Source organism: Hypoxylon trugodes (assembly GCF_022578975.1).
Source record: "Hypoxylon trugodes strain CBS 135444 unplaced genomic scaffold F4822scaffold_7, whole genome shotgun sequence".
NCBI classification, from domain to species: Eukaryota; Fungi; Ascomycota; class Sordariomycetes; order Xylariales; family Hypoxylaceae; genus Hypoxylon; species Hypoxylon trugodes.
The window spans coordinates 1,925,965-1,952,102 of record NW_026250022.1 but is presented as its reverse complement, the minus strand read 5'-3'; the positions used below and the strand labels follow the sequence as shown (position 1 = coordinate 1,952,102).

General features: G+C 47.0%; 5 protein-coding genes across 5 annotated transcripts; 4 read left to right on the top strand and 1 right to left on the bottom strand.

The window, feature by feature from the left end:
• The first annotated feature begins 54 nt into the window (after window positions 1-54).
• F4822DRAFT_322666 (Clp1-domain-containing protein) lies at window positions 55-2,395 on the top strand. Its single transcript, XM_051455490.1, has 3 exons — window positions 55-177; window positions 234-1,305; window positions 1,361-2,395. Exons 1-3 carry the CDS (start codon window positions 142-144, stop codon window positions 1,645-1,647), a joined length of 1,395 nt encoding a protein of 464 aa, XP_051312412.1. The 5' UTR covers window positions 55-141; the 3' UTR covers window positions 1,648-2,395.
• Window positions 2,396-4,693: 2,298 nt separating this feature from the next.
• On the top strand, window positions 4,694-6,733 carry F4822DRAFT_322639 (putative isomerase YbhE). The gene is made up of 4 exons (XM_051455489.1): window positions 4,694-5,387; window positions 5,568-6,033; window positions 6,108-6,215; window positions 6,326-6,733. The coding sequence occupies exons 1-4, from the start codon at window positions 4,843-4,845 to the stop codon at window positions 6,572-6,574; spliced, it is 1,368 nt and encodes a 455-aa protein (XP_051312411.1). The 5' UTR covers window positions 4,694-4,842; the 3' UTR covers window positions 6,575-6,733.
• Window positions 6,734-12,897: 6,164 nt separating this feature from the next.
• Window positions 12,898-15,160, top strand: F4822DRAFT_431509 (uncharacterized protein; the record flags this gene model as incomplete). The annotated part of the gene is made up of 3 exons (XM_051461487.1): window positions 12,898-13,269; window positions 13,332-14,797; window positions 14,899-15,160. 3 exons carry the CDS (start codon window positions 12,898-12,900, stop codon window positions 15,158-15,160), a joined length of 2,100 nt encoding a protein of 699 aa, XP_051312410.1.
• A 4,640-nt stretch (window positions 15,161-19,800) lies between these two features.
• F4822DRAFT_322313 (uncharacterized protein) lies at window positions 19,801-21,739 on the bottom strand. Its single transcript, XM_051455487.1, has 2 exons — window positions 21,660-21,739; window positions 19,801-21,570 (listed from the first exon to the last, which is right to left on the bottom strand). The coding sequence occupies exon 2, from the start codon at window positions 21,089-21,091 to the stop codon at window positions 19,949-19,951; it is 1,143 nt and encodes a 380-aa protein (XP_051312409.1). The 5' UTR covers window positions 21,092-21,570; window positions 21,660-21,739; the 3' UTR covers window positions 19,801-19,948.
• Window positions 21,740-24,465: 2,726 nt separating this feature from the next.
• On the top strand, window positions 24,466-26,125 carry F4822DRAFT_410727 (Aldo/keto reductase). The gene is made up of 3 exons (XM_051458793.1): window positions 24,466-24,860; window positions 24,909-24,969; window positions 25,048-26,125. Exons 1-3 carry the CDS (start codon window positions 24,819-24,821, stop codon window positions 25,926-25,928), a joined length of 984 nt encoding a protein of 327 aa, XP_051312408.1. The 5' UTR covers window positions 24,466-24,818; the 3' UTR covers window positions 25,929-26,125.
• The last annotated feature ends 13 nt before the right edge of the window (window positions 26,126-26,138 follow it).

The window sequence follows — 26,138 nt, the reverse complement described above, 5'->3', positions numbered from 1 at the left end:
CCTAGGTAAGCTTAGGTAGGAGCTTTTTGAGGAATTGAGCATTTCGGTGTCCAACTTCGATTCTTTCTTTGTATTTTATTTTCCTCGAACTCACTCTTTCAAACTAATTTCCTTCCCACAACAACATAATCCAATGCGACCATGTCGATTCCTGGCCTAGGAGAGATACCAGCGGCTGTATGTTATTGCCCTCACGAATCATTCATTGATCGACTAGCTAATCTAAACGACAGGCTGTCGCGACTACAACCTCTTCCGCCGCACCACCGAGCACAATACAGACTCTCGAACCTTTTTGGGAATATCGCTTCGAAGTCCCTCACGGCTCGACCCTAGAGATTAAATTAACCTCCGGTACCGCCGAGAAAGATGGCACCGAGCTCGCTCCCAACACGACCTATTCGTTTACGTCAATGAAATCCAAGATAAATACTTGGCATGGATGCACCCTCGACATCGCGTGTACAACTGGTACTTACGATGCTTATACTTCAGAGCCAACGGCAGATGAAACACCGATGGTCAGCTACTTGAACTTACACTTCAAACTTGAGGCATTTCGCTCGGTCGCAGAGAAGACAGGGCAAATGGGGCCACGAGTACTAGTTGTTGGACCACCAAACTCAGGCAAGACAAGCTTGGTAAAGATGCTAACAGGGTGGGCGACACGTATGGGCCGCCAACCACTCGTTGTAAACACGGACTGCCACGAGGGCATGCTTGCTTTGCCGGGTTCGTTAAGTGCCGCTGTATTTGCAACCATCATGGATATTACAACCGCTTGGGGTGGTACACCAAGCAGTGGACCAAATGCTGTGCCGGTCAAGCTACCGCTCGCGTATTCCTTTGGCTTAGAGCAGCCCGAAAGCAATATGCGACTCTTTAAGAGGATATTAAGTAGACTAGCCGTAGCGACAACCTCGCGACTCGCCGAGGACCCTGATGTAAAGAAATCCGGATTGTTAATTGATACAGGAGGTGTTGGTGTTGCTAAGGGGTCTTATGATCACATAGCCCATATAGTCGCTGAGTTCTCTGTTAATATCGTTCTTGTGATTGGTTCGGAACGCATGAGTAGCGAGATACAGAAGAGATTTGCTGGACAAAAGACCACCCTTGACGAGCCAATAACCGTAGTTGGCCTAGATAAATCCGGCGGTGTCGTGGAGAGAGATTCGTCGTTCCTGCAACACGTCCGCGAGTCAGCGATTAAGGAATACTTCTTCGGAAACACGGGTACCACATTGAGTCCGTTTACACAACAAGTTGACTTCTCGGCCTTGTCGATCTGGAGAGTTAATGAAGGTACGGATTTATTATACACTATCTATACTTGGGATGTTTATACTAATAGATATAGTATCCCCATCTGCGGCCCTCGAAGATGACATATATAGCGACGCAATGCTCGAGAAGACCGAGCCGTCTCTTATGATGCAGAACTGCATTTTATCGGTTGTTTACGCATCAATCCACGATTCGGCAGACACGATCCACGATTCGAATGTTATGGGCTACGTGTACGTGGCTGACGTTGACGAGAAAAGGCGAAAGCTTAAGATTCTTGCCCCGGTCAGCGCCCGCTTAGGAGACAGACCTCTTCTTTGGGGAAGCTGGCCGGAGCCGATAGTCAGCTTGCTGGGTTAAGCCTCGAACTACGACTTACATGACACGACCTCATACGCCAGATAGCGATACCATATTACGCTATTTGAGATACCCCGACACAAATCGCGAGCTACTCAAGCTATGAAGAAAATAGAAAAGGAGAAGATGGAGATAATAAGACAGACTCAGCTACGTCGCTACACCGAAAATTATAATATCATCTGGCGCTTTTCTACAGCATTCTTGAGCACTGAGCACGAAACTTATTTAATGCTCGGGCAGAACGTTAAGGAATGAAAGTTAAAGAGGGCAAACTCGAGGCCTACCAAGATCGCACCAGAAAGTTAGCATCAACGTGTTACGCTGCTGCCGCAACACAATGCTCGTCCGCCTGTAAGGCACATATCAAACTCTGTTGAGGTCAACCATGAATCTCATACGGCAGATTACGGCGTGACCTACTTTTCCTCGCGAACACTGGCTCGCAGTAGTGAATTGTCGAGGAAACGGTTGATACGGGATTTATTGGATTTACTGTCTATGCACTACGGGGGTCTTACTGTCGATGGCAGTTTTCAAGGTACCTAAGGAACCTTGAGGGCGACTCTAATTTGCCTAATGGTATACGATAATCCACACGAATGTTGACTGCCACACAAAAGCACAGCCTCTGCCATCAACCCTGCCCGTGTCGCTCAGGGATAACACTTAGCAGATCCAATAGAGATATATCATTATAAAAAAAAGAAAATTTTCAAAAATAGTTAGCTTTGAATATGTGTACTCCTCGCTAATTTGAACTTTATAAGTTGAAAATAACTAGTAGTTGTTTCTTGTTATTGTAGGTGATTGGTGCTAGGTACGATGCTGTCAACTACGTCCGTTCTCCCATATGCCAAAATCCCAAAGCGTCGACGCCTTTTTAATTCCCCATTTATGCTCTAAAGTTACGTACATTTTAACCATTAGGCTTAGAATCGGTATTAGATGAATATCCGAAATGTCATTAGGTACTTAAAAGGATTGACTTCGCATGGTCTACAGTAGCAAGACGACACGACATCAAGATTGCTTGCCCTAGAAGCGTTCTGGTTGAGGCTCCTTTAACCGCGTTTAGCCCCTTTCTGCATTTTGTTCGACCACGAGGTGAGGTGACACTGTCAATCTTCCTTACTCGGGAAGTGGTATATTGCAGTTCCATTCTTGCAGTTAAGTTCCTATAACAGGACGGATGATCTCCAACGCGTTAAGCAGGATATTCAGTTTGGGAATAGGAAGAAGATGAAGTTGACGTGGACTGCAGAATGCAGTGCCTTTGGGGGAGGTGACGGTTACACAGTTACAGAGCAGTGTATGCTGACATGAGAAGATTTGCGTTGAGAATGGCTGGCAACCATGTGGACTAGTTCTTGGCCATATGCTTCCAAATTCTTCCATGCTCCCTCGTTGGCGTCAGTACTTACATGTACGCATATATGCTGTCGTAATACGTCTATGACAAGGTTGTAGTGAAGCCGTCGTGCAGCGTCAGAGCAGAACATGGTGTCGTCCAAGCTTCCTTTGAAAGTGTTACTAACTTAGCGGAACTCCATACGACTTAGCGTACATAAGGTAGACGGAATTATCATGGTCGTCTCCGGAGGAATTAGGTCATATGAAACCCAAGGATTTTTTCAACCAATATCATCATCCATGTTATTTGGCCGACTTTTCAAAGCCCGAACTGGATGAGGGTAACAATAGATTTCGGATATCGGATTGATTAAGGCTTCGAAGTATTTTAATCGTGACAGACCTGAATATACTAGCTATGTGGCTTCCCGAGATGAATACTCCGTTAGGTCAAATCTCGCATAGGAAAATATATACGTACTAGTGGTAGGTACATGCAGGCATATAATGCCCTAATTGTAGGGGATATACCTTCGTTAATTGGTACCCTGGTCCCCCATCTCTGCAAGCAATAGCACGCTTTCGACCCTATTAGGTCTTGGTCATAACTCTTCTTGTCCCACGATTACCAGGTTTGGGCAATGATAAAAAGCAAATTCCATTCCCGTCTTGTAGTGCTACGCCAGGGTTACAATTGTGACTATGTCGACTTTCTTGCAGTAGCTGGGAGTAGTATCTTCGAGAGCAACGCAGGGGTAGTCCGTAGAGTGGTAGCAATAGAATCGTCTTTGATTTAAACACGGCATAGCAAAAAAAGATTTTGAGATATGATAATGAATAAAAAAGTCCAACCAATTGCGGGATACCTAACATGGCACAAGCGCTGCCTGAGACTAGCAAGATACAACCTGATTCGAGTCTAGTAGTCACATCATGAACAGCTCAAGTGATCTCCGCGTTCGGGACTTAGCAATGCGACACGATTAATTGACTTTCAGGGCGATGCCCCCCTCCAAGGCTCCTAGTTTTCGGCCTCTCCCTACTCCGGACACGCCCAATATATTATTTTTTCTTAGTGACAATCTAGCTGTTGCAAGGGATCGATCTATCCACCGGCGAAGGCATTATTATAATAGAGTCGTTATTAGTCGTCGTAGAAGTCTGAGCTTTGTGGAGAATCTTCATCAGCCCCGGGAAGAGCTAAGAAAGATGAGATAAAACAGCATAATAGAAATCGATGGGGGGTGAGGGAGCCCTTGATCGACCCCAGCATGAATAAAAAGGAAGAAAAATTTAATATACCCCTGTCAGTCTGTACCGCAAATCTTCTAAGTCCAGTCCAGCAGCTCACTAATAATCTGTCCCGTCCCTCTCCACCTTTTCTCCTCCGCATTGCAACGCCATCTCCCGTGTGTCACCAGCCTAGATTCTTACTCCAACTTCGTCGTCTTTGCTCATTGGACTCGACACAGAGGAGAACATGCTATGTTGTCTTTTCACTGCCCTCCTCCAATTTCTCATCCCATACCCCTGCATCAGACTAAAGTTGCCCATTCCTACGACCAAAGGACCTGAACAAAGGGGTCTATGTTGATGCTATCTATGTACATTTGCCCACCTCTTCACTGGACTACACGTTCGACCCTTGTCCCAATATAGTATAGAGACTTCGGCCGGCCACCTAATTTTTCCGGATTTCATGCAGTACCGGGCTAGGGTGCAGTGCAGGGTCTCTCCGGGTAAACCCAAGACAGGAAAAGAGGCAGGGGTATTGACGATGGTCGATTACCAGTTGAGGTTAACAGATATTGTAGTGCTCCGGCGGAGGAGAGGACACCATTCATGATGACAAAGTCTGGGCGGATTGCGATAGCTCATGGCGTTGGCTTAATAGTCACCGTTGGGGTGACTTTTCTGTTTGCCTCTCTTATCCTCACCTGTCAGTTGACTTGGTTCTATCAGTCGATCGACAAGTTGAAGCCTCCAACCATGTGGAAAGGTGTCTTCCCCGCAGGGCTGCTGTCCCTTGGATTAGCTAGTTCGGCATCCTCTACCCTCCTTTATGTGTCTTCCTATGCTGGTACGGTTAGTACCTTCAGTCTAACCACGCCCGACGATGACTCCGCCACCGGTGCTGCTGCTACCCTTGAGATTATCTCCAACTCTACGGGCTGTGGCCCGAACCCATCGTGGCTCTCGCTTGACTATTCCAAAAATCTCCTCTTCTGTCTAGATGAAGGTTTTACCGGACCCTATGGAGGCGTGACCACGTTCTATACCGACGATGATGGCACATTGACCACCCTAGACAAGCTTGATGTGATCCAAGGCCCCGTTAGTATAGCTGAATTTGGTGTTGGTGGTCGTGGCCTTGCTATAGCACACTAGTAAGCCCAATTCCCTCTCACTTCCTCCGCATGCGGCGAACCTGCTCGGTGGTTCGCGATCCACTCCCATCTCTTGGCTTTCGTCCTTGATATCAAATCACGGACATCCCCCATACATACCAATTCTTTTTGTCTTGTATGTAGGTATGTATGTCCGTCATCTCTGACCAATCTTTCCAGTTCTGGCTCTAGCGTCAGCGTCGTCGGCTTCGATCCCGAGGGCAACCTCACGCTGGTGCTTAATGAGACCTATGCGCTCGAAGCACCTGGTCCCAACCCGGCGCGACAGGAGGCACCACATCCACATGAAGCGATCCTAGATCCTACCGCATCTTACGTGCTGGTACCAGACTTGGGCGCCGACCAGGTGCGCATCTACCAAGCAGATGCCAGCACTCTCGGTTTGAAACCAGTGGCACCCCTTCCTGTGCGGCCCGGCTCTGGGCCGAGACACGGAGCATTCACGGTAACTCCGAGAACGACGTACTTCTACTTGGTCTCTGAACTGGCAAATACAATCACGGGGTATGAGGTCATCTACAACGACAACGATACCCTTAGCTTCAATGAGTTATTTTACATCCCTACTCACGGGGAAGAGAAAACTCTTCCGGAGGGAACAGGCGCTGCCGAGATCCTTGTCTCTGTAAGTTCAACCATAGGCTATTGAATATCTATGATCTGCATCGTCGTCGGAATGCTTTACTAATAGGATAATAGCCCGATGGAAAATATCTGATTGTCTCATCACGCTGGGAGAATTCGTTCAATATCACGAATTTCGATCCCAATAACAGCACGGAGATCCCTTCGGACCCACTGATAACCGTGAGTATACCCCGATTTCCTTACCGTGTACCCCTGTCCGTTACGCCTTTTCCGACGGAAGGCGAATGATATATCGTCTTTCGAAAATTGACTAACCTCGGATACTATAGTACTCAATTGATCGCTCGAACGGAAATCTAACCAAGGTACAAGAATTCGCAGCAGGCGGCAGTGGACCTCGGCATTTCGCCATCAATGCAGATGGCGATTTAGTGGCGGTGTCGCTCCAGGCAGATGGCCGCGTCGTTCTCATCGAGCGTGACGTGAAGACAGGCAAGTTCACGGATTACGTCGCGCATGGATACGTCGAAGGCGAAGTTACCGCGGCCATCTTCCGCGAGGACTACCATACTTTCTAACCGAGGCATGTCTCGTGAGTGTCTAGACCATGATCCTAGATAGATTGATAGACAGGTAGAGGAGACGTATTCAAATCGTATGACTCGTAAAAATACTAGGATACTATCGTGAAGTAATATCGTGTAGTAGTAAGACTTAGTGGTCAATATACAAGATCGATACGAATAGTAGCAATATCCCAAGAGAAAGCGGGTCGCATGTAAGCAGTCAATAGGTCATGTGGTTCACTATAATGCCTCTCCACTATGCATTTAATATTGCTTGAGGCGCTTCAGGATCTCTAGAGCCTCATTCACGAGCCTTCCAGGGGGGACATGAACATGTGCTAGGGGGTGCTGCGGGGTTTGCGTTAGTGCTAAGGAAGCCCCTAAAATATAAATTGCGAGGAGACAATAGTGCGGTGCGGGGGCGAGCTGGGCAAAGGTGGATTTTTTAATATAGGTAGACACGTAAGTAAGCCGCGCTGAAGTTTGGTAAGCTAGGGGATGGGGAATGAAGGAACACCTGAGGCCTAGGTCTACGTAGGTCAATATAATAAGGTCGCCACCGGTGTGATTTTTTTTATTTTTAGCGACCAAATTAGCAAATCCCAGGACCTATCTTTCCGGGATAGGTACAAGCTTAAGCTACCCAGGCAAACTGGCAGGCTGCCTTAGTTGGCATATCCCAAGCTGGGAACGGGGTACGGGGTATAGCCGCCTACTGAAAAGAGTCATACTGGGGTAGGTATCTTATTTGGCGAACGGATACAATATGGCTTGCGTATGGAAAATTGTTGATCAGGGGCGAGGTCATTCGCGTATGATAGATTCGTAAGCCGTGTCGTCGTTATGCTTGTCGACCTCATCTCGTTGCGGTAGGACGTCAACGACGGAGATGCTTGGTAGCCGTTTTGGGGAATTGGAGACGGGAGATCGACAAGAATGGAAGCGTTTAGTAGAACGGCTCGGAATGCACATACATCAGGAATCAATGACTGCATGGCTTACGCCATCCCCCATCCTGTCTAAATGTTCGTTCTTTTTCTCTCTTTGGGTCTGACAGCTAGTGTCAAAAACCAGGAAAAGTTGGAATCGCGTAATATATTAACATCACGTACGTACATCCCAGATGACTTACAGCTTGGTTCGCGCTTGTACTAGTGACCTGGTCACACCCCAAGATGGCAAACTGCGGCGCTTGGTAACGGTACCAGAAAGCTTGATATGTAGGTCTTGTATCGGCATGCTACGTAACGAATTTGGCAGGGCGGTTTTATTTTGACAGGACCAAAGTAGTACAGCATTGAAGACAGAAAGGGGAGTATTCAGTCCTCGATAAGGTATACGGGATACTATTTTAGGCCGGATGATTAAGTCGTCGACGACTCACTCGGCCAGAAGTTCTTGTCTCTGTCTAGACTTCGATCGTGTGTTTCTTGGAGAAAGAAATTTGTTGAATGTCAAGTATCATGCCGACGTTGCACTCGTTTAGTAGTCTCCCCAAAAAGTGCACGGCCTCTCGTGGAATTTTTTTTTGTCTTACCTGCGCGTCTTCTTTGCAGATGCCGGGGCGGCAGCTATCACGATCGTTCCTATTTTTTCATAATAATTTTATTTTTCTTGCCTTCCCCTTTTCGTGCAAGCGACGAAATGGGGTATCGTCCTCGAACCTGGTTGGTCGACCCGAATGAATCCTGCTCATGGTACAGAGCCTCATAGGTAGACTTACTCAGGAGAGAGGGTCTATCTTAGACTCTAAATTCTAGTGAATACTACCCCTACTGAGCTTGCTTATGTTGTGCTATACGTCGCTGGCGCATGCGGGGTCTGGGGAGGTAGCAAGGCAAAAGCAAGGGCTAGCAAGGAGTCCGAGCAGGCTGAGCAGATGTACAGAAGATCCGGTCGGTCGATCCCCCTTCCAGGATTGCAGAGTTATTCCCGTATAGGATCATTATTCGATGTCATTGTGAAAATGTGGGCTAATCGCAAGGTGAGACATATTGGGACGTTGCCTGCCTACCTAGGCTGCTAGTTATCTGGGGGTTGGAGATAGTGTCTTGTTTATTTTGAAGCCCATTACGGAACAACTCCGACCGGCTCGACTAGTTTAGTAAACTCACGATGCTGGAGATTATTAAGGTTGTGGCCTGCACAGGACCGGCTCGTACGAGTCCCGTCATAGGTCGACGATGCTTGTGAATGCAACCAAATGCCCACTCAACTAGATTAGTGCGCGTCTTGGCACCAAGTATAAGAAGTTAAGTTGATATGAGAGTGTTAGCATGTAGTGACATACTGCATAGTAACTGTTACTACATATGTACCTACAATTACTAGGGGGCTGGGGCTATGAGAGGATTAGCGCAGTTTATAGAGGACGGCCTCTTATTAAATTGGTGGTGTAGGTGTTGAAACTGGTGTGTTCTAGGCTCTCGTGACTAAAATTCCAAACTGTGGCAGTCTTGTATCGTGTATGACATTTTGCGGATGTACCTTAGGTAGGTAAGTAATATGCTAATACGACGCCATATGATCTACTAGAATGACAATTAGGAGATACCCGGACGTTACCTTGAGGGAATCAAGGTTCATATTGCATTGCAATATTACGGCAAGGTGGTATGACTTTCTTTTTCTATGTCAACACCAGATAGGATTGTCCCTTGGCCATACTTTTATGCCACGATGCTTCTGTCGTGCTTCAGGTGAACCGTATTAAAATTACCGAAGACGTAAAATGAGGCCCTGAGGCTGGAGCCAGGTAATAGCACCAACAGTAAGACTTACACACATATTATTAACGTTAGCAATCTTAATTTTGAAGCTCCCTGTTTTATTTCTCAGCGCGGGAAAAGCCGTCCGTGCTTCAGAAAAACCCTTCCCCCGCAGAAATGATCTACGGTGGACTTGGGACGATGCTAAACCTAGTCGGATCTTATAAATAAGGATTAAGTGTAAGGATATATGTCTGTCTGAGAATTGACCTGCGACGTGCGGTTGGCACAAGGCCGCCACGTTTTATCACCATCTCTGTATTCGGCCCGTTGAAAGGCTATGGTCATGCAAGTCACCGTCAAATACCAACAGCCGAAGAAGGCCTTGCTGGATAGCTGTAATTATCTCCCACGCACCAAAGTCTTGGTAACATGGGGGGAACATATAGAGCTGGATTAGGACATACGTAGAAATCCCGTATACATGTCTTTACCTAGGTAGGCCGTAGGGTTGGTAGGTAGGCAGCCGAACATGGTAGATGATAAGTTTCAGTTTGATCAGTTGCTTTACGCTGGGCAAAACCGGGCTCATTTCACGAGCGCTCCCTAGAAGACTGCTAGATCGTCACCTCTTCCGTAGTAATCCGCAGTTTGCCTGAAGAGTGCGGTCCACTTGTTTAGATGAACTCGTCCGGTACAGACCCAAAGAGGTAAAACCAGTATGGTCTTTTTTCGGTCAGCCTTGTAGTACTTTGCGCACAGAGGTATGGAGGTAAAGATGGTTGAAGGCATTGACTGGTAGCGAGAAGGGATCGTCTTGTTCCTCCTACGCTAGCGGAAGTGACAACGAAGAAGTACGGTACCTGGGGTCGGCCGTAAAAGAAACAGAAGAGACTTCCAGAAAGGAAGGTCAGCCACCTTCACAAATAGAGATAGTCATCCGCTTTTATATTGATGTCGCAGAAGAGCTGCGGCGAACCAGTTCTCGTGACTCAAGCGAGACAATGTAAGCAAATCGGTTCAGGTCGTTAAATGACAAACCAAGGCACTTGGTCAAGTTGATATATCAAAGTTGGAGTATTCTTCACGTGTCCCCTGGGTCAGTTTATTAAGCTAACGCAGCAACAAGTTGATGGGGTTGTTTGGCCACAAGCTTCGATATCCAATGATGGGACACACCTTAGGATGAGGAGGTAGGTATGGTCATTTCGGCGATTGACATTGACCTTGGAGGATTCCGAGACTTGTAGTTAGTTAGATAATAGTATAGTATATGATAATTTATTATGTATAATTTTGAATGATATAGTATGGTGTATAGCTGGTGTGTCTTATTTTTCCTCCTACTAGGAATACGTCCGAGCCTCTTCGGGATATGAAACTCTGACAGGATGGAGTAAATATTAGTTCGACTTGTTATTTCTGAATGAAAAGGATATTCTGAAAATATGCCATAAAGCCTGAGGGAATATTTTACTATTGTAATTGTAAAACAGTGGGCAATATTAATCTGGTTATGATATGAATTGATGCCATAGAAAGATGAAAAAACACAAATCATATGCATATTTTATGATGAGGGGAAAAAAGAAAAAGAAACCCATAAATTAAGAAGGTACTCAAGTACCTCCGCATGTACACATATGTATGTATCTCGCATGTCCGTGTGCCGCATCCAGTTTGGAGATTTCGAAGATGGAGTCGGCAAGGGTTACCCCGTTAGGTACCTAATAATGCAGGTTATGACAACTTTATCTCAGGTACCTTTGCCGCGGTATCTTTATTTTCTATACATCAATGAATACGGCACTACATATGTAGGGTACATATTATAGAGTCTGTGCATAACCTCTGTACCTTAGGTACGAGTAGGAAATTAAATATCGACAATCCATCCCGTATCTCAAACTCGAATCTAGTAGCCTACAATATCTTCCTCTTCTATATAGTATAAGATAAATATGTTATTGTAACAGGTAATTATTTCCGCTCCTGCATTCCTAGGATATGTAGATAGTGTATTATTTTGTACCAAGGATATCTCGGAGTCATGTATCTAAGTACCTACCTAGGTAGGTATTTAGGTACTACGAACCTTATAGGAATCAAGCTTAAACCTACAAAGGGAACTAACCAAGCCGAGCAATGTATAAATCAGGTGTTGTAGGCATCTTAGTGGGTTAAGCAAGCCGCTATGAAATAATCCCCGGCGCAGGTTTAGCTTGGTTTTATTTTCTTCCCCTGTTCAACATCCATGGGCATCCGTGGGAATTCTTCAACTTCAATACACATACAACATTCTCTTGAATTGTTCTATCGTGGATCCTACCTCAATCGCGGAAATTTTCATATTCCCTTTCATCCGAGCCCTTGTCACAACCCGCAGGACCCCAGATCCCATCTCCAACGTGCATCCTTCGTACTTTGTACCTACTTGTCATCATCATTGTCATCATTAGCGACGGCATATACTCGCCTATTTGTCTTGCCACCCATTTGGTCCCTTATATCTTTATATTGTGATGATGTCGTACAGTCTCAGTGTATCATACTAGCTCGTGGGCGGCGAATAGTATTGATCAATGAGAAAGAGAGGTATATACCGTTTTAATCGTCCGATAACTTGATAATATCTACCAAGGTATGTAGGTATGTATTCACGGACCCTAGCCTAGCCAATGCGCTGGGCTGATTTGTACATACGAGGCCATGGTAGGTAGTCCCAGAAGCGGGGATTCAAAAAAGAAATCTGCTTATTTGCAGTTCCAAACCCCGTCGATACATATCGGCGCTTCGAACGGTGTCAGGTGTCACCCGCAGTAGAGGCTCCATTCCTCTTTTTTAGTCTCTGCATAGTGTAGGGCATGGTATGGATGTACGATGCATGATGTCCGCTGTCAGGGCCGGCCTTGCTCGTGCGCACGAGGCATAGAACTCGATGCTAAAAACTGTATCACCATGAACAAGCCCATCATCCCGTTCGGACGAAATATGGCAAATCCTAAGGGACCTAGTTCGCTATGTGCTGTGAACCGTCAAGTTCAAAGTGGGTGGTGTACAGTATTGTACCGCGAGCTTCCAGAAGATGGGCTCCAATCAAGGGGGGTGGCCGGGCCAAGAATGCAACCCTTGCCTCGCTGCGACGTACCGTGCTACGCTGTACTAAATACCTTTTTTGACGACACTGCGCCTAAACCGCGATGGGAAAGCAATTATCTGGGGTTTTCTGGCTGGCTGGCTAGTCGACCGCTGGACCCTCCCAGACGGCCTAGGATTCTTTACTAGGGGCTCAACGGTTCTGCGCCGCTTCTGCAGGTGTGTACCATGTGGAGGAGAGACACCACTGTCTAAATCCACCATCTTTCCCACGGTTTCCCGTCATAAAATATGACAAGCTCGCTGCCCGTGCCTTGCAGACCGGATACCCTCTCTCGTCATTTTTGTCCGAAACTCGTCCCTGTACAGCCCTCTGGGTAATTAAATACTCCCTCGGTGAAGTTGTATGCTTCTCTTGATCCCGGTTACACGGCTTCATACAAACGAGTAACATATCATCCGATACTTAAGCGAGGCTGCCCTGCCGTCGTCTTCACCCGTAGAGGCGCCGGTGACCTGTTGGCTTGGAAGATGTCGCCGTCGTCCACGGGTGACTCGCCTCTTTCTGCCGGCGGAGCTAGTAATTCGGGGCGACCATTTCCCCTACCTTCAAGGGAGACATTTTCGATCGAGGTCCCGTCGCCGCAGCTGAACCCGGCCACCAACGGCTCAGCGCTAAAATCCCCGACGGCTGTCAAGGCTCAACGCACCGCAAGCTTCAGCCGGGAAGGAATATTGGGCTCGGCACAAAAGGCCCGGAATCTCTCGCAAACGACCGAAGTCCGCACCGAGCAAGTCACCAATGGCATGCAGAAAGCATCGAGCGACGAAGGGGGCAATCCCCTAAAGAGAAGAAATACAGATGCGACTGTTGATTATCCCCGGAGGAGGGCCACAATCGCGGTAGGTTGTTGGGTGACAATAAAGATCGGGTGAATGAGATTCTGATAGAAAGCAATTCGTAGTGCGAAGTCTGTCGTTCCCGGAAATCAAGATGTGATGGCACCAAGCCGAAGTGTAAGCTCTGTACGGAATTGGGGGCCGAATGCATATACAGAGAACCCGGGATCAAGCTTGACGCTGGCGACAAGCTCATTCTAGAACGACTGAATCGGATTGAGAGCCTACTTCAAATCAATTTAGCGAACGGACACCCGAATGCTATGCAGATCACACACGATTCCCCGCCTATAAGTAATGGCACAGCTCTTAGCGGCGATAATGTCATGATTCAGAACTCATCTGGAAGTTTTGTTTCCATAATACCAAGCGGTGGCCTGGGAACATGGACAAGCCACCCCCAAGGAACTAATATTTCTACGATGCCAAAGGTCCACACCAACGCAGCGCTACATTTACTGCAATGGCCGTTAATTCGAGATTTGATCGGACGCCCGTACGACCCGCAGATTATTCTGCAACTCGAAATGGCACGCGAACCACTCCATTCTTTAGCGAAAACACCGTGTGTTGATTTATCGAATACTAATGCTTACATTGAGGCCTACTTTGAAAGGGTGAATGTGTGGTATGCCTGTGTTAACCCTTTTACTTGGAGGAGCCATTACCGTACAGCGCTATCAACCGGATTCCGCGAGGGTCCCGAGAGCTGCATCGTGCTACTGGTGCTTTCTCTAGGCCAGGCGAGTTTACGAGGCAGCATATCAAGGATCGTACCTCAGGAGGATCCTCCGGGTCTGCAATATTTCACAGCTGCATGGTCACTTTTACCTGGTATGATGACTGCCAACAGTGTCTTGGCCGCTCAGTGCCATTTATTAGCCGCCGCATACCTTTTCTACCTGGTGAGGCCGTTGGAAGCGTGGAACCTGCTGTGTACCGTGAGCAGCAAACTACAACTTTTACTCATGACGCCGACACGGGTACCGGAGGATCAAAGAGAGTTACTAGAGCGCATTTACTGGAACGCTCTACTCTTTGAGAGCGACCTCCTCGCGGAACTGGATTTGCCCCACTCCGGAGTAGTACAATTTGAGGAAAATGTTGGTCTTCCTGGTGGCTTCCAAGGTGAAGAATCCGAAGCGGTTGGCCGAGATGACCTTTGGTACTTCTTAGCTGAAATCGCATTGAGAAGGCTTCTCAACCGAGTTAGCCAACTCATCTACTCTAAGGACTCGATGGCATCTACTACTAGTTTGGAACCCGTCGTCGCCGAGCTGGACTTTCAGCTCACGCAATGGTACGAGAGCCTCCCTTTGGCCCTTCAGTTCCCGTTCACCCGTGCGACTCTACCCGACCCGGTGCAAACCGTCTTACGATTACGTTTCTTTGCTTGCCGAACCATTATCTACCGTCCGTATATCTTGGCAGTCCTCGATAACGAGCAGGCCGTTTTGGACCCCTCAGTGCGGGAGAGCTGTCACAAGTGCCTTGAAGCCTCAATCAGGCAATTGGAGCACATATCTGCACAGTAAGTAAAATTCCTTCACGATGATTGGACAATTTCCCTAGCCTCATACTCCGTTCCCCGGCTCTTCAAAATATTGACACAATCTAACGATTTGGCCGCAGTCACGCCGGCCATATGCCCTACCTTTGGCAAGGCGCCCTCTCTATCGTTTCTCAAACATTACTGGTTATGGGGGCTACTATGTCACCTTCTTTGTCAAACATCCTATTGACCCTCGTCCCTCACCGTGAGGTCATCGACCAAATCATCAATGATGTAATTATGGACATCGAGAGGATGGCCATATTGGCGCCTAGCCTTAGTTTGGCGGCCGAAATTATTAAGGAGGCCGAGGTCCGTAGACGAACATTCTTAAACGGATGATGTATCTTATTCAAGAATGACGCAGAGTGCCAGGCTTGAAAGACGAGATCTCCGGTCCGAATGCTTCAAGCCCCACGACGATCGTATGCCCCGTCCCTGATCCGAAAACCCGCCTCTATGTCTATGTGTAGAGGTGTCAACTTCCTACGATGTCATATCTTACCCGCTGTCTGGGCCGGCCTGTTCGCGTATCTAGGAACGAGTGCAGGCACTTGCATGAAGATGGCCCTTCAGCACTCTCGGCTATGCTTCAAATGCGCTGTCTCTATTGCACAAGGACTTCTCCCGGGCATGCACGCTGCGATACGACGCTCAACTGGGGAGGTCAACATAGCGAGCTTGGTGCGAGTGGCCACCGGGTCCTTTTCAGCCTTGTCGGGTCTCTAGGGATCAAGTCCCTCCGTGGCTGATTTCTTAGATGATTGACAACCCCCCAGGAACAAGGCCGTTGAAAGGCCTAGGACGGCCAGAGTAGCACACTCCTACAGTTTGGCAGCGCTGCACAGCTCTGGGGTTGCATTCTGGGGATAACTGGTTGGGCGTGGTTGGCGGGGAAATTTCTTGGTCTGGGGATGGCTAGGATTCGCGGCCCGGATTCCCGACAACCCTGTTAACAACAGTGCCCTTTTACTGAATTCGGGCATTGCAGCGACCACCAGTTATTTTCTTGTTAAGCAGAGTTGGAGAAATTACTTACTGACTTTTCCTATACGTTGCAGCACTCCCTGGGAGGACATGCACGGCTATTCTCATCTTTCTACGCAATTCGACATCATAACTCAATACCACCACTCACGACGACATCATAAGGGCCGATGAAGTCACAGACAAAGAGAGGACCCTAGGGTGAAAGGGGGATGCGCCGGCAGGCTGGCTCGTCCCCCCGGAATTCTCATCCACACGCTGTTGTATACCTAACTACCTATTCTATAAGCCCGGTTCGGCGGATGTCTCTTGTTTCATCATCGCTGATGTGTATTATCTCGACATTCTCGAGGGATGCAAAGTGTTAGTTTCATGTTCGGCGCTATCGGCGTTTTCAAGCGTTCTATACTACCAGAGCTACATCGGCATTCATGGCTAATATATCAAGGCAACGGAAATTCAGCTGAAGACTATATCTCGGAAGATTGGCTCACACCTGGGTTACGAGGCAATGACAAAAATTAATGAGTTGAGACAACTACGGCGTCATCTATACCCAATCGACTTTTACATATATATAATATGAGTGCTTCTATTTATACAATTACCCACTTTGGTTCATAAAGACAATGTGCTATTTTGAGCAAGCTGAGCCCCGTAACGAGGGGTCAATTTTCGTTTCTCCCGCACGTGGGAGGTTATAAGCGAGATGCAATTGAATGACTTCATAATCTAGATCTCCAGGGTTTCAAGTGAAGCCTCGGTAGAGCAGCTTTTTGTTAGACTCACCCTTATACATTTCTTGGAAGCTTCCGTTCTGGTTACAAGAAGCGCCTATTCACAAGTGCCTAATATGGAAAGAGTCCGATACAAGTTTGGATACACCGTTCATGGAAAATGAGAATAAAATAAAATATACAAAAATAAAACAAGAATAAAAAGAGATAAAAAAAAAAAAAAAAGACTTAGATCCTAGGTAGGGCGCCAGGAACTCATGCGGGGGCTCCGCAGGCCCTGAGTCTCCTCCCTGTACAGGGCCCTCTTACAACCCCAGTCCATCTCCCGGGTTCCCCTCCCCGGGGTTCCTACACTAGAGCTAGCCTAGCTGCGGCATTTTGATGTCAGCAGGAACGGGAAAGGATTCAAAGGAACAAGATAAGTTTTTATTTTATTTCCCTTTTCGCGGAGCGCAGTAGCGGTCTTCGGAGATTTTATTGCTCCTCTCCCATAGGCGAGCGGAAATGCGGGTCGGCTCTAAGCTTCACCGGTGAGTCTATCTTACACCAAAATAGGATGTTCCCAGCGGAACTAGGTGTAGACCGGTGATGGTGGATGCCCGGATTTCGTGACGAGTTGGGTATAGCCGGGGAATGTAGATGTGCGGTACGGAGACACGTGCGCATATGTCCTGTGTGATGATGTTACGGCTTGCAGATAAGATGGTAGATGTGCATGGTTGTGTGAGATAGGGGGTTGTAGGATGAGTGATTAGGATGGTGATGTTTTTGTGTAAAGGAGTGGCGATCTATTCGGAATTGAGGTGGAGGATGTTGCGAGAGAGATAACGACCTGGATGAGCAGGTAGATGGATGAGAAAGAAAGAGTGTCTGTGCTAGGAGTAGCTAGCAGGATGGCGATAGAGGCGAGATGGAAGTTAGAATTGAGGGTTTATCCGTCCGCACCTTCAGTATGAATTAAATCTGTACCTAGGTATGTTGAATCTGTTTAGAGCCATATGCGCACTCAAAATATGATGTGATGGTACCTGCCTTTCAAGCATGTTTAGATGCATGGAGAGGTAATGTAGAATTCTCTTCGAGACTACAGTTTCAGTGTTTCTCAACTTCATCAATCTTCTATCAACCATACCTCTATCCCCATTACTAGTTCCTATATCATCTTCCGACCATGGCGGAGCCGAATCCCTCCCAGAGACCCAGCCGAATATATATTCCTGCCGAAATTAAATTAGATATCATTAAATATTTTCAGCTTGCGGTGAGCGATGTGGCTGATTATTTACCTCCAGAAGGATACTGGGAGAATCGTAACACTCTCTACAACCTCTGTCTTAGCAGCAAAATTCTCAATGCGTTTGCAACACCTTTCTTGTATCGAACTGTCATCTTCTTCTTAGACCAAGTAAATTATGGAAAAGGGTTCGTCTCGGTCTTGGGTGGCCTAAAGCGATTAAAGTTGTTGATCCGCACTGTAGTCGAGATCCCTGAGATAGGTGGGTTCATCAAACACATCATTTGTCACTCGGGATTAGGAAACACGAGGTGGTGGCACGGCGAGATTTGCCCTCGAAATCCCGAAGTCCTGTCAGTTCTCCCAAAGGAATAAATACTGAGGAGTAAATTATGTTAACACTCTAACATTGCAGACGTTGGCCCTTTCTCTACTACGGCTACCCGTCATAGGATGACCTTTCCAGCTTCCAACGCTTGATCTTTGAAAATGCGATGCTTGGTCCGTTAAGCCGCGAATCCAGGACTGGGAGGACTCGTATAGAGCAGTGGGAATTGATCAACTACTTCCCCGAGCGATTGTTAGCGGTTCTATTATGTTTCTCTGATAACCTGCAGTCCCTTTTTCTTTGTAAACCCGAAAATGACGACTATCTTACTCTATCCGCAATCATGAATGGAATAGACAGATATGATGGCTTAAAGCGGGCGGTTCTTCGCAAATTTTCGACTTTATATCTTCAACACGACAGAAACTCACGGACCCGAAGAGACAACACGCGCAGCTTATCAGTACCCTTGGGGTTCACTTGTCTTGGAGACTTTACCTGTCTCCAGGTCTGGAGGGAGTCTTGGCATCATGCCTTTTCCATAGAGCTCTCGTAGATGGAGAGACTCAAGGAACTGAAAATCGAAGGATGCAGTAAGCAGTATGCTTTATGATAGGGAGGATATTGCTGACTCTAAACATTATAGTTGACGCCGTTGAACTGTTTCGCGTCTGCGAAAATACTATCCGTCTGGAGAATTTATCGTTGATCATAACGAAACCCAACGTAGTTCGTCCTAGTCCACCCCGATATCAGAATCTTAGCCAAGCGATAGCTCTACGAGCCAACACTCTGCGAGTTCTGGAGATACGAGCCTGTCTAAATGACTGGTTTCCGAGCCAATTGGGACCGTCGAAACGCTTGGACTGTCTTCCTAGCCTTGTAAAGCTAGAAAAGCTGACAATTGAAGTACCGCTGCTGTTCGGGCCGGACATTAAACGTGAGAATGTGATAGCAACGAGGTTGTCACCGAATCTTGTCCGGATGGATCTCATCCGAGTGTGGTGGAACCAGTTTCCTGCTATAAGGCTGGAGGGCCACGTGGAAAAATCATTGCGGAAGGATTTTGCTGCCGCATGCCAAAGAGATATACCCAGCCTTAAGCACATCCACTATATACCAAATCATCGGCTCACATACCTTACGGAGAACCAACTCTCGGGTATTAGATCTGTACTTGATCGACACGGTTTGTTGTACATATCGAACAACGGTGTCCATGAAATCGAGGACGATGACGACTGACTCTATGGGAAATTTCCATACTCATCCTTCACAACAATGCGAAGATTGAGGACTTCTAAACAGAAGCATGAGGATTAAAGCGATTCTGATTGATTCATTCCAAACCACCAAATACCGTTATACATCCATGATACCAATAAATAGATATAGATAGCGTATAATAAATACATTGGCAAACTAGTACGGGTATATGGTGCCTAGAAGTTGCCCGCGCCCGAAGTTTGCGCCTAGAACGTAGTAGATAATCATATTTCATAGCTGGCATTCGCATTTGGATAGATCGTATGCGTAAGAACATTATCATATGGTGGTCCCGTATAATACATTTAAATCATCACTGATATCGAGGCTCGTACTCCCTGGGTCGCGGTCTGCCAATCGTAAGAATCTATCGTAGTGTATGAGTCGTTTCCCATCCTCACTCATAACCCATCTCAACACAGTAGCTTAGTACTGATGGCACGAACATGATAATGGCGGTCTCGGCAATAAATAGTGCACCATTTGGTAGGGTCCTTTGCATTGGCTCTGGGGTACCGAGGGCCTTATATATGTGGAAAGGTAGGATGGACCCACGGCTCGTGTTATGGAGGTATGCTTCACGTTGGACCATCTGGTTTCCGCCTCAAGAACAATCTTCTGAGTCCGCCGCTGGATAAGGAACTCTTGTGTTTTACCCCGTTATCCGCCGGCATTTTATGAACAACCTGAATTGGAGCGGGTGGAGGAGGTATCGCCTGCTGCTGACCTACAGCTGGTGCGGTTGAGTCTTGTTTAGCTGCTTCCTTTCTCATTCTCCGCCGTCTCGGTCCCTGCTCGGATGTCCGCGGTGACGATACTAGGAATTCCGGAAGTCGGAATTCAAATCCATTCTCGACGAAACCGCGAATTGAAGATAGACCTTGCCGTGAAGATTGGCCATTTGTCTTGTTTTCCACCTCTTCAGATTCTTCTAATTCAGCCCCGGCGCGCTCCTCGTCCCCGCAAACGACGACGTACCACCGTATACTCTCGCTTCTTTGTAATTGATCACGTAGTTTTTCGAACCAACCGGCCCTTCTATTGCCAATTGTATTTATCCTGCGTCCACCCTCGTCGCTCGCACCGCTCATGGATTTATAAGGATGAGTCTTCATTCGTGCCTCATAACGATTTATTTCCTCCGTAACCGAGACCGACGTGTCTATGCGCACTACGTAGTCCGCCACGTAAGCCCATGGTCCACTAACCACGGACAAATCCGTCGGGTCGAACTCTTCTATAAATTTTACCACAGACCAGTCATTAAACGGTATACTCTCGTCGAGGACCGGAGACGGCGGTTCTAATGGTGATATCATATCTTCGTATATCGTGTTCGTAGCCGTCGGTTGGCCCACGGACTTACTCCGATTGGATCGTGTGCTCGGCTGACTGCTAGTATTCCTCGCATCGCCATTTTCGAATATTATGTCTTTTTCTTTATTCCCTTGACTAGCGTATGATCGCGTGCGCGAATGCGCGTGGCCATTGCTCGTCGGGGGTCGTATCGGGTCGTAAGTAGGCAAAGGAAACGGATTTCGGACTGGATGGGAGCAGGGCGGTAAGAAGTCGAATAGCTCGTAGAATTGGTCGAGCAGCGCGACGGAGCTCTGGTGCGCGACTATCCAATCGGGGGATGCTTCGTCGACATTCTGAATTACAACAAAATACCGAATACTTCGGCGATGCCAACGGAAACCGTGGCAAAGGTATGTCGGCATTATGTGGTTGAATAAGGGGTCTCTCCGTTGTTCCCCTTCTCCCTTAGCTGGTGTGGATCGGGGAGCGGCAGGGCTTACAGTAGTGCGTAGTGCTCCCAAGACGCGGAGGGTAGCTACCCGGGATCCTGGTCTGCGGGGGGGAAAAGCGTACCTAGGTAGCTAAGTAGACAGGGGGGATGCCTGAATCAGGAGGAGATTTCAGGGGGAAATCCGAATTGACCGTGCTGTAAAATCTGTCAACCTTACAACATACAATCCGTCACGTCTCACGAGGTCTAATATCATAACATGACGAGATAGAGATAAAAAATAGCAAGAAACAACCGTCTGATTTCAAAATGAACTGCAGTTTCAGCCTCTCGGGCCAGGAGAAATATTAAGACGGTCGGGGAAAGATTCCGCGAAAAATAATAAGAGTAACGTCAGCAAAGCATAGCCCGATAACCTCGAACGATCGTCCCAGGCACGAACCGTCACAACTGGATAATAGCCTGTCAGACCGGAGCACCGCTAACCTCAGATAGGAATTCAGGGTAAAAGCGAATAGTATAGAAAACCACTCACTCACGTTATATATTAATAGGTAATTTATGTGCCCCCAAACCGTTCAAGAGATATCGGCTGTTAGTGTTTCGCCAGGATGAGAAGATGCTGAGGTAAAAGAAAGGAAAGGGGTTCTAGATCAGTTAGGTAAGCTTCTGAAACCTGCGTCGCACCCATGATATTATAATTCTATTATCTTTTTGTCCAGTACGGTACTTACACTATAGAATTGTGTATAGGTCGAATGTCAATTATACCGTTCCGTGGATAACGAGTCAGTGCCCAGCGATCGGCGTCTCTTTGAGCCTCATTAGGTCCAACATCATCGCGAAAACGCTTGACGCGATACCTTCTTAAGACATATTTCGAGCGGTCTAGCTATCGTGCCTTATCGTTTAACAGCAATTTGCATATCACCTGATTGATGCTTTAGTATAGCGCAGGCTCGAATATTTGTCTACTTCTGGATTGTTTCCAAAATCGGGTGCGAAGAGCCAACCTAAGTTTTGGCTTAACCAATCGACTTGAACATGGCCTTTAATTAAGCTAAGCAGTTAGTACAGATCAGGTAGGTAGGGAATTTTCTCTTTTCTTTTCTAAAAAAAAAAGCATCTATATTTGGGTTTATACGTTCAATGTATGTCTTCTCAGAGTGTTATAGTCAGACTCCTAAGAGACGATTGTCAGCACGTATCAATGGAAACGACACCGAATCAGCAACAAAAGGAAGCGAGAGACAGCTCAGAGGGACTATCTCTCGTAGATACTTCGATACGGCCATTGCCCTGCTATGTGCATAAGCTTTGCCCTGGTATCTTTCGGTATCCCCGTAAACCCATCCGGGTGAGAAGCTGGAAAGTATTCCAGACGTGCCATACCTAGAACCACATGAGAGTGTTTCCTTAGCAGCTCCAAGGACTTCAGAGGTACATTCTCTCGCCTTCCCATCAACCACATCATCATTCTCCCATTGTGGATAACCATTTGCTCGTTTCGGTCATCTTTAACGTACACTTTAATCTCTTGAGCATAGTTGGGAAAGTGATGTAACCTATTTTTAGGAGTGCGCTTCTGCGATACGTAGGAGAAGACAGGTCTTTCGTATACCTTGTGGCCGCCTGCATACACATGCCTTTCGTTGATATCTCTTTCCACGCCGTTGATGAAATGGACCACGTATTCGTTACTGCTAACGCCGATTTTGAAGTATTTCGTTGTACCCGGTATCCGGGGGAACCAACGCATGCCGTCGACGAAGATCAGCCATACACCATCCGAACGTGGGGCGCCATATGTTCTGGTATAGTGTACATGCTCCTGTAAAGCGGCTCTTACGATTCGTTCCTGGTACCGAGCCGTCGGGGTATAACCTAGACAGCCCCTATTGCCGGGTAGTCTTATTACTGATATGGACTCGTCGTCTACCGGGGGTGCCGGTTCGTCCCCGTTGCGATCGTTGCGCTCGGTTACGGACCATATGTCGATTTAGCGCAAAGGCGGCGTTCGGGACAGTACTAGAGGATGAAACATGTTGGACTCGTAATGATATTGCGCGTATGGTGGATTGTCTGCCTAGGTAGGTCTCGGTCTCTGTTCGTGATGTATCGTCGAAGAGAACTCAACCGAATTGGAAACGCAAAGCATGCTTAAATGATAAAATACCATCTCGGAAAGGCCGCAGACAACACGACCTAAGTCATGACGAGATCCCATGATCGTTACCGATATCACAATGTTCTGACTATTATTCTGATTAATATGGACAGCCCGACATGAGACGAACGTCGTTCTAAAGGTATCTTTTCCAACAAGAACACATTCGGGAAAAACTGAAAATCTCTAAACCACGTTTACTCCTTTAGATATTGTACTTACAGAAGTTCATTCAACCTCACTCGCGTGTACTGGACTTGAATGAAGCTAAACAAACATTCCCAACTGGAAACACCTACATGACTTCTTTCGCTTGCGTTTAATTCAATCCGATGAGTATAATCCATGGTCACGCCAATACCCCGTGGGGGGTGAGATATTCTTCAAGACGAGAAAATTGGTTATAAATCAGTACCTAGATACAGTCGATTAGAAAAGGGGTCGCCAGAGCATCTACTCTATTTTGTAGGATACTAGGTACTAGAAAGCCTCAAGGTTGGTGGAAGTGACTGAATGTCTATGAGAGATCCAGGTTTCACCTTTAGTTACAATGCCGGCTCCCCAATTCAATTTCAAATGGGCAATACACTGCGTGCTGAATAGAAAGAAAGGGTACCTAGGTAACCCTTATTTAATTGAGTTAGGCTATGCGTTAGGTGTATGCAGACGACTTAGTTAGCGGTGTTGGTTCTGTAGGAAAGTGGCATAGACAATTGACATTGACCAATAACATGAAAGGAGGCAACCCGATTTGGTTTTAGGATACTCCTTGAAGAGGTAGGTGATTACCTCGGTACGAAATGCACATTTATTCTATTATTTTCATAGTCGTATCGCGGAATTAATGAGTACCTCTTTGTCCTCTTCAAATTTGCTTCTTAGTCCCGGTTTTCGTCATGCAACTCGGCAAGTTACTCACACGCCGACGGCCATTAGTAAACATGATGCTGATTTATTTCCACCAGTTATTGTAAGTAATAGTGAGATTATAATCGGATCAGGCTTCGCCCCCTTCACCTAACCGCCAAATCCTCCGGCACCCGATAATTTTTCATTGGCTCGCTTATAGCGCATCAGGATGTTTGAAGCACGGGGCTTGTGACGAATACAAGGGGTGCTTTCGCAATTATTCACCGCGACCGGATGCCCCACGAAAGGCCCGGAGGAGACCCGGGGCGGGCGAGGGTATCCTAAATCGTTAACTGGTGCGCATAGCCCCACTGAGGCTTGGTGGGCTTGCAATCTTGTAAGCTTGTACACAAAGCAAACGTCATGGATGGAATCAGATTGACCTTCCTTGTCCTTCGACCCCTCATTATGAAGTGTATAGCGAGGGATATCTTAGCAGTTTAGGTAGGTAGCTCTAGTCAGTGGGGGAGGGAGGCATTAAAGTGGAAAGTAGAATATGTCAACAAATATTTGAACACCCCTCATCCTTCTTCAAGCTCACTATTTTTCGATCTCTATTCAACATTCTACTCAAAATTCTGAGACTATTTGAATAACCCGAATCCGTAAACTTGTAATAAATATGGCAGTCAAGACACCTACCGTCAAGTTGGCCTCTGGCTATGTTAGTGATTACTTATGACGTTTTAGTGGCTTGAGCTAATGATAGTAGGAAATGCCCATTGTTGGCTTTGGTATCTGGAAAGTGCCTCAAGAAACTTGCGCCGACCAAGGTATGCTCATCTAATAATCCCCATACTTCTGTCATGCTTAAAGGTAAAGAATTGACTGTCTAATTCCCTTGTTAATAGTCTATAACGCTATCAAGTTGGGGTACAGACACATCGATGGAGCCTGGGATTATGGCAATAGCGCCGAAGCGGGGCAAGGTGTACGACGCGCCATTGAGGAGGGTATCGTAAAACGTGAGGATGTGTTTATCACCTCCAAACTATGGAACAACTACCACGCCCGCGACCGCGCACATGAGATGGCCAAGTTAGAGAATGAGGCCTGGGGATTAGGATACCTAGACTTGTTCCTAATTCACTTCCCCGTCTCACAAGAATTCATCCCATACGAGCAACTCAGATACCCAGCTTTCTGGAGTGATAAGGAACAAACCAAGGTCACTCCTTTCAAGCAGGTGCCTATCCAAGAGACATGGAAGGCGATAGAGGAGTTGGTACAAACAAAAGAGAACCCTAATGGCTTCGTCAAGAGCATCGGTGTATCAAACTTCCAAGCTCAACTGATATATGACGTATTGTCATATGCAAAGATTCACCCCAGCGTGTTGCAGATCGAGCACCACCCCTACTTGACTCAACCTGACTTAATCGCCTTGGCGCGGGAGAACAACATCACTGTCACCGGTTACTCGACATTTGGCCCGCAGAGTTTCCTCGAGATGGACCATGCTGTAGCCAAGACAATTAAGCCGCTATTCGAGACTGATGCTGTGAAGAGCGTCGCCACCAAGCATGGAAAGTCGCCTGGTCAAGTCCTACTTCGATGGTGCACACAGCGCGGTATCATCGTCATTCCTAAGTCAAACAGCGTGGAGCGTCTAAAGCAAAACCTCGAGTCCAGCACGTTTGATCTGAGCGAGGATGAGATTAAGCAGATTTCGGCTTTGAACGTCAACCTTCGCTTCAACAACCCGCCAGCTCCCATTCGCATTTTCGCGTAAATATGATATGAAGTCAGTCGGAAGGGTGCTGGTTGCTCATCCTTATACCTAAGATACCTTATTTAGCTCCAATAGAATAGACTACCAAATATAATGGTGAATTATGTCAGAATGTGCGAATAATAATTTCATGTAAATTAATATGATCTACCTGGGTGCCGCGGGATGTATCTAAGGGACCTAGCTTAATAGAGCCCACCCCCTAACTAG

What these genes read in the sequence shown, in the direction of transcription:
- F4822DRAFT_322666 (XM_051455490.1), top strand. Translation starts at nt 142, where the DNA reads ATGTCGATTCCTGGCCTAGGAGAGATACCAGCGGCT. An exon ending in TAGGAGAGATACCAGCGGCT is followed by an intron (nt 178 to 233) that starts GTATGTTATTGC and finishes TCTAAACGACAG; the next exon opens with GCTGTCGCGACTACAACCTC. An exon ending in GATCTGGAGAGTTAATGAAG is followed by an intron (nt 1,306 to 1,360) that starts GTACGGATTTAT and finishes TAATAGATATAG; the next exon opens with TATCCCCATCTGCGGCCCTC.
- F4822DRAFT_410727 (XM_051458793.1), top strand. Translation starts at nt 24,819, where the DNA reads ATGGCAGTCAAGACACCTACCGTCAAGTTGGCCTCTGGCTAT. An exon ending in TCAAGTTGGCCTCTGGCTAT is followed by an intron (nt 24,861 to 24,908) that starts GTTAGTGATTAC and finishes TAATGATAGTAG; the next exon opens with GAAATGCCCATTGTTGGCTT. An exon ending in AGAAACTTGCGCCGACCAAG is followed by an intron (nt 24,970 to 25,047) that starts GTATGCTCATCT and finishes CCTTGTTAATAG; the next exon opens with TCTATAACGCTATCAAGTTG.
- F4822DRAFT_322639 (XM_051455489.1), top strand. Translation starts at nt 4,843, where the DNA reads ATGATGACAAAGTCTGGGCGGATTGCGATAGCTCATGGCGTTGGCTTA. An exon ending in GGCCTTGCTATAGCACACTA is followed by an intron (nt 5,388 to 5,567) that starts GTAAGCCCAATT and finishes CAATCTTTCCAG; the next exon opens with TTCTGGCTCTAGCGTCAGCG. An exon ending in CTGCCGAGATCCTTGTCTCT is followed by an intron (nt 6,034 to 6,107) that starts GTAAGTTCAACC and finishes ATAGGATAATAG; the next exon opens with CCCGATGGAAAATATCTGAT.
- F4822DRAFT_322313 (XM_051455487.1), bottom strand. Translation starts at nt 21,091, where the DNA reads ATGCCGACATACCTTTGCCACGGTTTCCGTTGGCATCGCCGAAGTATT.